This window comes from Schistocerca americana, chromosome 1 (assembly GCF_021461395.2).
Source record: "Schistocerca americana isolate TAMUIC-IGC-003095 chromosome 1, iqSchAmer2.1, whole genome shotgun sequence".
Taxonomy (NCBI): Eukaryota; Metazoa; Arthropoda; class Insecta; order Orthoptera; family Acrididae; genus Schistocerca; species Schistocerca americana.
The window spans coordinates 21,469,147-21,479,454 of NC_060119.1; the positions used below are offsets into that span (position 1 = coordinate 21,469,147).

At 40.6% G+C, this 10,308-nt stretch overlaps 1 protein-coding gene across 1 annotated transcript in view; it reads right to left on the bottom strand.

Annotated features, from left to right (window-relative positions):
• Positions 1 to 8,747, bottom strand: part of LOC124623139 — a 64,255-nt gene extending 55,508 nt beyond the window's left edge. The window contains exon 1 of the mRNA XM_047148933.1: positions 8,043 to 8,747. Coding sequence (XP_047004889.1) covers positions 8,043 to 8,747 — 705 coding nt within the window. The remainder of the gene's footprint in view (positions 1 to 8,042) is intronic.
• Between the last annotated feature and the right edge of the window lie 1,561 nt (positions 8,748 to 10,308).

Here is a 10,308-nt window from a genome sequence, read left to right on the forward strand (position 1 = left end):
TCTGGGAATATGAATACATTTGGGAAGATTGGGAATGAGGAGAGTGTCACTCGGACCACAAGTTGAGAGAAACCCACCAGTATTGACCACTGCTGCAATTCATTCTGAAGTACCACTTCAATTTTCGGGATCCCCACCAGGTCAGTATAAGGAAGAAACCAAGCAGTTCAGAAGTGGGCTTCTAGATTTCTTACTGGTAGACTCAATCAACATGTAAGTATTATGGAGATGCTTCATGAACTCAAATGAGAAAACCCTGGACGAGCATGTTCTTTACATGGAATACTATTGAGAAAATTTAGAGAAATGTCATATAAGGTACCTATCACTACATACTGTATTGTAGCTAGCAGACTAGGCCCTATGTTTGTAATATAGAATATGGAAAAGTACTATGAGTGAATGTCTAATACATTAAAACATACAAGATCACTCTGAAACTTTGTGATTTATTTTGAATGCTTTGTTACACATTTCACTGTAACTGATAAACTGTGATTACCAATGACCTACATCTATAACAGTCTCACGATTCGGAGATGTGAGTATTGTCTAGGCCTATTAATCTATTAATAATTCCTCACTCAGCTTTGTTTATCACAATGCCATATGAACATAACCTGGATTCTGAAAACTAAATAAGGTATAGGAAGATGCAGTTCGTGCATAACATTGACATATAGTTCTTTGTTTACACAACAACGACCGAAGCTGATGCATAACACATGCTTTTCCAGGAGCACAATATTGGGATCCCCCCTCCCCTCTGGAATTCTATGGACTTCTCTGTAATGTTGTCTGACGCCTAGGTTAGTTGAAGGGTGATTATTTCGTTAGTTGTGGAATTGGTAAAGTTTGAGTGCGGAATAATTGTTGTGGTGACAGACGGACATATGGCATTGCCTAATATTTACGTTTGCATTATATTTGAAGGTACCATATTTATCGCTAGTCTCGCAATAATACCTAAAAGAACGAGGTAAAATCAGAAAATAAAGTTAATGAATAAGCATTCAAAGATTATTTTGATACATATTATGAACAATATCATACATAAACCGCAGAAAATGCAAGGAATATGTATGTAACTTTTACATATATTTGGTCCGCTTTTCCGCATTTGCTACAGCTGCAACTATGTTAGTCTGTCACCGCATTCGCGATTATTCGCATTCGAACTGGGTTTTTACATTTAATTCCCATAAGTTGAGCTCCGTTGAATAACCTGGACTTATTTGACGTTCCAAAATGACAGCTGTGTGAAGATCTACATGTAATGACTTTTTAAACGATAGGTGAGCGACGTCGCTAATGTCAATGGAGCTCATTACAGTTCTCGTCACCAGGCAGCACTGCTACACACGTTCTGTCTCCCTCATGATGTCATGAGCCTCATCCAGTCAGCAGACCCAATTCTTTGGCGTCCCCTAGCCGCAAGCAAGACACTAGGGCTGAGCTATCAATATCTTTGTGGACAGGGCTATGATGGCGGCTCAAACATGGCCGGGAGATTTAAAGGAGTTCATGCTCTTATTTTAAGTAAACAACCGCTGGCTATTTATACACACTGTTTTAGCCACTCTTTGAACTTGTGCATTTCTAAGTCTTGTGATACTCCAATAGTTAGAAATATGATGGGAATTGTAGGATCAGTTTCAGCACTCTTGCCTGCCTCTGCAAACAGAAAATGTTCCATAGAGGAAGAAATATCACGACTACCGTTCACAGAGTCAAAGAAAACAAAGTTGAAGGTAATGTGTCCAACAAGATGGGTGGAAAGACACGATACTTTCAAGGAGCTATTTGTCCCAGTCGTGACATTGCTTGACGAACTTTCAAGTAGTCGTGAAACCAACGTGGAAACGGCTAGTAAAGCTTGATTAGATTAGGTTAGATTAATACTTGTTCCATAGATCATGAATACGACACTTCGTAATGATGTGGAACGTGTATGTTTAGTTCTGCTGTCCGAAGAGGAGACTTCGTAGTAGCTTTAGCAACTGCAGCATATTGCTTCTCTTTAGCTCTAAGACTAAGCGAACAGTTCGAAAATCCTAAAATGGATTTAACAACTGCCTTAAATCATGTCAATGATGTGCTTCAGGTGTTCAACAATGTAAGGACGGATTCGGAAATAGACTACGGAAGTAATTTTGAAGAGGAACCAAAAGAGACAACGTTCCTACTTCAAATGCCGAGGAATACTTCAGGCGAACAGTATTTTTACCTGTTGTGGATCGTTTTATTGCCGAGCTAAAAAACAAGATTTCCCCAAGATTTTGGCACCATATTACCACTTGAAGGTCTTATTCCTGCATACTGTTTAAAATACAGTGAGGATGAAGTGATCCAGGTATCCGAGACATACGAACAATTTTTGGAGAGTTCTTAGCTTTTAATGGAAGGAGAACTGAAACTATGGAAGAAAAGGGGGGTTGATGAAAGTAAAAGACCTGAAAGAGTAACAGAAGCATTAAAAAACTGTGACAAGCAGTTTTCCCAAATGTATATGTATACTTCAAATATTTGGGACTATTCCTGCCACCACAAGCACTCCTGAACGAAGCTTCTCTACTTTGAGACGAATAAAGACTTGTTTGCGTAACAGAATGGGGCAGGTGAGACTAAATGCGGAAATAAACAGTGAATTTTGTTACAGAATTATTTTTATTTTCCTGTCAAGTTCAAGATTTTACATTAATGTCACCTTCTGTATCCAGAAAATTAATGTAAACGTATTTGTTGTAAGTTGACCTTTTTCATGGTTTATGTAATTTATAAAATCTGCCATGTGAAAATAAGTTTCTTTTACCCTGAACTCCAAAACAGTTACAAAAAACTACTTTAAGCAACACCAAATTTTACCAGTTTATCGCCAGCCGCGGTGGTCTAGCGGTTCTAGGCGCCCAGTCCGGAACCGCGCGACTGCTACGGTCGCAGGTTCGAATCCTGCCTCGGGCATGGATGTGTGTGATGTCCTTAGGTTAGTTAGGTTTAACTAGTTCTAAGTTCTAGGGGACTGATGACCACAGTGCTCAGTACCATAGTGCTAAGAGCCATTAGAACCATTTTTTTTACCAATTTGTCGGCGGAGGACCCCAACTCTCCTTTTGTTAAGCGATATTCCACTGTCACAACCCTCGCCCCCCCCCCCCTCACGTCCCCCAATTAGCCACCCCCCTCCCCCTTGACCGACTTCTTGAGCCGCCCCTGGCTTACATAGTACACATACTTAGATCAGATCGTATCACCATTACTTAATTTTTTAGGATTGCCCATTCCTGTCTCTGAAGAATGACACAACAGCAGGGGTGTCATGACTGCTCATATTACACCAGCGTTTGTCAACCGCCGGGTCGCGACACGTTGGTGTGTCGCGAACTTCCAAGATTTTTAGTGTCCTCTAATCTTTCCCAGATAGAATACCTAGACCATAAAAAAACCGTAAAATTTCCATGTCATAGTCGTTCCAAAATACCTCATGTGTTTCCTTTTGTGCATCCAGGAAAAAATCGGAGGTAGGAGTGTCGCAGAAGTTTGAAACGTACCTTGTTTTGTCCCATACGAAAAAAAGGTTGAGCAACGTGGCGTTAGACCACGATTGCAGTGGAGTATATGCATTCACCGGGGGGCCACCCACTAACGAAAGCCGCCCTTACAGGTAGGATGATTGTTTGTAGTATCTGGATGGGAGAGCAGAACATGGCACTCACTGTACACGTACGCGGTGCCCAGGCAGAATACGGTACCAGACGCTCTACCTCAACTATGTGGCGCGCCGCGTGCTTCTCTGGATACAATACCCGGACTATACGAATTAGTAAACAATCTACTTGTCAAATGAATGTAATTTCTTTCTCATTGAGCGATGGAGCAACGGTCATTGTCGATGGTGGCGCGCATTCTTCCTACTGCATATAAAGAGAATGCAAAGATCTCACAATAAAGTGGCTCTTGAAGTTTTTACATTTACGAATTTAACGCCACCATGACTTCAGCGGGGCCTGTAGCTGACTGACGCGCGACCAGCAGACTCGCAGTCCAGGAACAACGGCCAAGTCACGAGTAATTTCAGCTCGCTCAAAGTGATCGCGTATCACTGTTAAACGCTCTGCAACTAATCTCAGCGGCGCGCTTTGCTTATAACAGAATGAAATCAATGGATGAATGCGAACTGCATTCGGCACATTATGTCTCGTTGCCACGATCTGGTGAGCTCGCGGTTGCAGCTAGTTTCTCTGAGGAAAAACTATAACTGATGTACAACTTATTAATTGCGGAGAGAACTGTTAGCCACAAATAATAACAACATATGGAAACACAATTCTCCCGTACGTTTCAGCCATAGGCTGGTTTCTGTGATATCGTTGATCTGAATTTACAGTTCATGCACGGTTTATTAACTAAAATTTTCACAGGCAACTTGAAATATTTCTTTAATAAAAGAGCATATATGCGCGAAAGGAAATTACTTTGAAATCATTTATACATAAAAAGAGATGACTTTCTTCAAGTAACGCGTCATTATATAAGGTGATTCTTACTAACGTTTCAAAAACCCCAAAGCAACGTAGAGGACGCTGGGGCATGTAATTTAATACAACACACAAGGGGCCGCCACTGCCGGGAAATAACTCCAACTGTGGATAACAAATGGTGAACGTGCGACATCAGCAGATGTAACCAAGCAAAAGCTGTTCTTGCCTTTCTTTCCTTTTCTCTCTTCTTTCTTTGTTTACAGACGTCACTTACTAAAGAAAATGTCGGTCATTAACTGATAACGACGCAGTTCAGAAGCTTACAGTCACTGACTTTGGATGCAATACGGTATGTTTTGGTTGCACTCCACTTTGCAATAAACAGTGGGCCTGTGAGACCAGTAAACAGAATAATACGTCTTACCTCAATGTAAACACACAGTTGCCTAACCAATGAAAAATATACTGCCCATCAGACACGAGACTCGAACCGTGATCTCCACGTTTTAAACTGGCGCACATTGGCCCGATGCCACACTGACGCAAGTGCCTGACTGGGGTTGGGATGATCAGGTGCAACAGACCGATAGGCTCAACTGCTGCACGTGCTGCGAGGCACGTCATCCGGTGAAATCACATGTTCAACATCTGTCATCCACTTTTGGAGTTATTTTCCGAAATTTGCGACCTCGTGGGTCTCAAATTAAATTACTTGTCTCAGCGTCACATAGGTCGCTTCGGGCTCTGTAAAGGGGGATGTAATGTATTTTCATCCAAAACATCGATTTTTCAAAAACATTATTTTCTTGATCTACAAAATGTTCAAATGTGTGTAAATTCCTAAGGGACCAAACTGCTGAGGCCATCGCTCCCTAAGCTTACACACCACTTAAACTAGCTTATGCTAAGAACAGACACACCCATGCCCGACGGAGGACTCGAACCTGCGGCGGGAGGGGCCGCGCAATCCGTGACATAGCGCCTCGAACCGCGTGGCCACTCCGCGCGGCTCTCTTCAGCTACACAGTTTAATCTGTGTCGTGTGTGAATTTCATCGTGATTAGCAGCTTTAGAAATGCCTTTTAACTGTTAAACTGATTAACTCTGCACCTTTTCCGACATTTGGTTCAGATGTTCTCCAGATCTGACTTCCAGTATGATGTTAGATATACCAAATACCTTGGTGATGGGGACTCCCCTTCGAACAATAGGAAAGTTGGAATGTATTGGTCATATCGAAGGGAGGCTTCGTCGCTTGCTGAAAGAGAAGGTGAAGTACTTGAGGATGGAAAACCACTAGGAGGAAAAGGCAATCTTACTCTGAAAGATATTGATTCTCTTCAGTTATTTTATGGGAGAGCTATCAGGAAAAAAACACATAATTTACAGGCAATGAGGCATGCTGTGAGGGCAATTTTTTTCACAAACTATCCAGTGATCAAACACCAATGCACAATCTGTGTCCGAAAGACTTTTGGGGTATGTTCAACAACAGAAATGAGACGTAATCACATAAACACTCATTACGAGAACCTGTTATGAATGCAATTAAGCCCACTTTCAGGTTTCTTTCAAACCCTGATTTACTGAGAAAGTGTCTTCACGAAAAGACATAAATTCAAATGAAAGCCTCAGTAATTTAATTTGGAGTATATGCTCAAAAAGGACATTCTGTGGACTCGAAGAACTCAAAACAGGTGTCTATGGTGCAGTTTTATGTTACAATAACGGAAATAATGGCAGAGTTGAAGTCCTGAAGAGAGTTGGTATATCTCCTGGTGCGTTTACAACAAAAGCATTTTACACCATCGACGAGAGCAGGGTCAAGAAAGCTAACAGATCAGTGTCTGACCTGCAGATATACAGGCCAGGCAGACTCGAAGAGGAGAGGAGAGAAGAGAAACCTGGAGGATGAGGACTATCAGTACGGAGGATTTTAACCCTTTCCAGCCTAACTTTTATTTACTAGTGGGAAAAATATTTTTTCGCGTATTTCTCTTCATAATGATCGGAATAACATATATTTATAAGAAATTTTGTTATTTTTTTGTTTTTGGAGGGAAATTTGGGATGACTCCATATGGCATCATTGGGCTGGATTTGTTTCCTTCAGTCAGGTGGTTGGAATGTCACAGTGCTTGGTAATGGAACTTGAATGAATACTTTAATTACACAATTTGATGCAGTTTATTAAAGAAAAATTAGTACATACAATAATGCAACTGCCATTTCAGGACAATTTTATGTTTTTTTACAGCATGATTGTTACTTTACATGAAAATTTAAGAAACAGTTCCTGTCTTTGGTAAAGCAAAGAGGTTTATTACATTTAATGCATTTCGTTCGAGAATATGCTGCAATGCACAATTTACATCTCTGTTTGTTTCCTACATGCTGTGGCCAACGTCCAATGTTGTCATACCTTACATCATCAACTGGGCTACGAACCAATGGGGCTCATTTCTTCACAACTGTAGGCGATGGACTGTCATCTGATGGCCGTCTTCGTCTTCTTACCAAAATGTCTCCTGCTTTTGGTAGTCCATGAGGTACATCAGACCGAAAAATCAACAGAGACATGTGTTTGGTAATTCCTCTTTGTCTACAATGTCGGCGGTATAGGAGCCACGCATTCGCAACACACATGTCAAGTAGGTGGAATACGATCCTTAGATAAGATCTTTTCACACCAATATTACTCCTATACAAAGCAACCAGTATGTCGTGCTGATCAATTCCTCCCATCGAACGGTTATATTCTCTAACAATGTCTGGCCTTGGAACAAAAATATATTTTCGTTCTCCCACTGACCAACGTTTCACTGGTTCTACTGGACTTACTCCTTTGCATGATGATGCAAGAACGACAGACTTGTTATCATACCACATCAGCGCTATGATGTTCCTTTCTGTTTCAGTTCCATAATCGTATGATCCTCGTCCCTGCTTTTTCAGCTCACTGTCTGCTTTTAGATTGAAACCTTGAAGTCTTGTGGGTCTAACAGTTCTAACAGCCAAAATGCCATAGAAATAAGATTGTAAGACGTGAACCAATTGTCTGTAAACACTTCAAATTTTTATATTTTGGCAGTCCTTCCACAAGCCTTATCACAATGTCACCACTCACAACAATACCAGTATCAGCCGGCTGAAGTGGCCGTGCGGTTAAAGGCGATGCAGTCTGGAACCGCAAGACCGCTACGGTCCCAGGTTCGAACCCTGCCTCGGGCATGGATGTTTGTGATGTCCTTAGGTTAGTTAGGTTTAACTAGTTCTAAGTTCTAGGGGACTAATGACCTCAGAAGTTGAGTCCCATAGTGCTCAGAGCCATACCAGTATCATTAGGTACAGTTCCTTTCCCTCGGTATACTTCAAAATCGTACACAATTCACTAGAACAAGCACAGGCAAAAACTTTTATACCCCACTTGTGTGATTTGCTTTTTACATACTGTTTCAGGGATGAATAACTTTTGAAAGGAATGATTAATTCATCCACTGAATGATATTCCTCAGGTTCAATAATTGAAAAACCTTGTTTGATTTTGTCAACAAATGGTCTCACCTTGAACAGCTTGTCATAATCAGGTTCCTCTCTTTGTTTCATTTTAGTGTTGTCATTCACATGTAAATAATTTCTTAGCTTATCAAACCTATTTCTAGGGATTGAGTCAGCTATTGGAGAAAATCTTGTAGCCTCTGCCCAGTACATTCTGTAACTAGGCTTTTTCACAACACCTGCTAGGATGTTTATCTGTATATACTTTTCTATTTCACGAACATTTGTATCTAAAGATGCACCTGTTTTCTGTGTGCAGTATAGATTAGATTGCTTGACTAGGTTCTGGATAATGTCATCTCTACACATTGTTCTGAAATACTGCAAAGGTGTCAGTTCATCTCCTGGAGGGTCAGAAAAAACTGCGTTACCTGATGTGTCCACTTCTTCAATGTCCTTCATTCTCCACCGAAGATCCTGGTCTGTATCACACTGAAATTTCTGAGCTGAATGACTTGGTGCAAGGTTTCGCTCAGCAAGTAATCTTGAAGCTAAGGAAACATCATCTTCATCATTGGCTTGAGGGTCCTGAATATCAACCATATCAAGGTCCATTCCTTGAAGAAACTGTATATCCAGTGTAGTAGGGTCCTGCTGCCGAGCATTTTCAATCTCTTCCTCCACATCAGACGTATCAAGGTCCAAATCAGATAAATCACCTTCGAGAAGCAGCAATATTTCTTCTGATAATGATTTATGATTTCGAATCATCTGGTAAACGAACCACGAATTTTTTACTAATGCAGCAAAAAAACTGGTAAATTATATCAATAAAAATTTTAACATATTAATATTAGTTAGCACAATAAAGCTTCGAAAGAAACTTGAAAATATTAGAGTTACACATTATGGTAAACTTTAGCCGAAGTTATTGCATGCAATGGAAAAACTGGTAGAAGCAGACCTTGGGGAAGATCAGTTTGGATTCCGTAGAAATATTGGAACACGTGAGGCAATACTGACCTTACGACTTATCTTAGAAGAAAGATTAAGGAAAGGCAAACCTACGTTTCTAGCATTTGTAGACTTAGAGAAAGCTTTTGACAATGTTGACTGGAATACTCTCTTCCAAATTCTAAAGGTGGCAGGGGTAAAATACAGCGAGCGAAAGGCTATTTACAATTTGTACAGAAACCAGATGGCAGTTATAAGAGTCGAGGGGCATGGAAGGGAAGCAGTGGTTGGGAAGGGAGTGAGACAGGGTTGTAGCGTATCCCCAACGTTATTCAATCTGTATATTGAGCAAGTAGTAAAGGAAACAAGAGGAAAATTCGGAGTAGGTATTAAAATCCATGGAGAAGAAATGAAAACTTTGAGGTTCGCCGATGACATTGCAATTCTGTCAGAGACAGCAAAGGACTTGGAAGAGCAGTTGAACGGAATGGACATTGTCTTGAAAGGAGTGTATAAGATGAACATCAACAAAAGCAAAACGAGGATAATGGAATGTAGTCGAATTAAGTTGGGTGATGGTGAGGGAATTAGATTAGGAAATGAGACACTTAAAGTAGTAAAGGAGTTTTGCTATTTGGGGAGCAAAATAACTGATGATGGTCGAAGTAGAGAGAATATAAAATGTAGACTGGCAATGGCAAGGAAAGCGTTTCTGAAGAAGAGAAATTTGTTAACATCGAGTATAGATTTAAGTGTCAGGAAGTCGTTTCTGAAAGTACATGTATGGAGTGTAGCCATTTATGGAAGTGAAACATGGACAATAAATAGTTTGGACAGGAAGAGAATAGAAGCTTTCGAAATGTGGTGCCACAGAAGAATGCTGAAGATTAGATGGGTAGATCACATAACTAATGAGGAGGTATTGCATAGAATTGGGGAGAAGAGGAGTTTGTGGCACAACTTGACGAGAAGAAGGGACCGGTTGGTAGGACATGTTCTGAGGCATCAAGGGATCACAAATTTAGCATTGGAGGGCAGCGTGGAGGGTAAAAATCGTAGAGGGAGACCAAGAGATGAATACACTAAGCAGATTCAGAAGGATGTAGGTTGCAGTAGGTACTGGGAGATGAAGAAACTTGCACAGGATAGGGTAGCATGGAGAGCTGCATCAAACCAGTCTCAGGACTGAAGACCACAACAACAACATTGCATGTACTACATTTGGTAACATAACAAATCCCAATATTGCCAAATGGAATCACACATGTTTGTGACTTCCAAGCAGAAAATTACCGAAACTAGCATTATTTTCAAAGTATTTACTAATTAATTTACACTTTCAACAATAATTTATTAGTGAAACTTTTATATTAGTTTC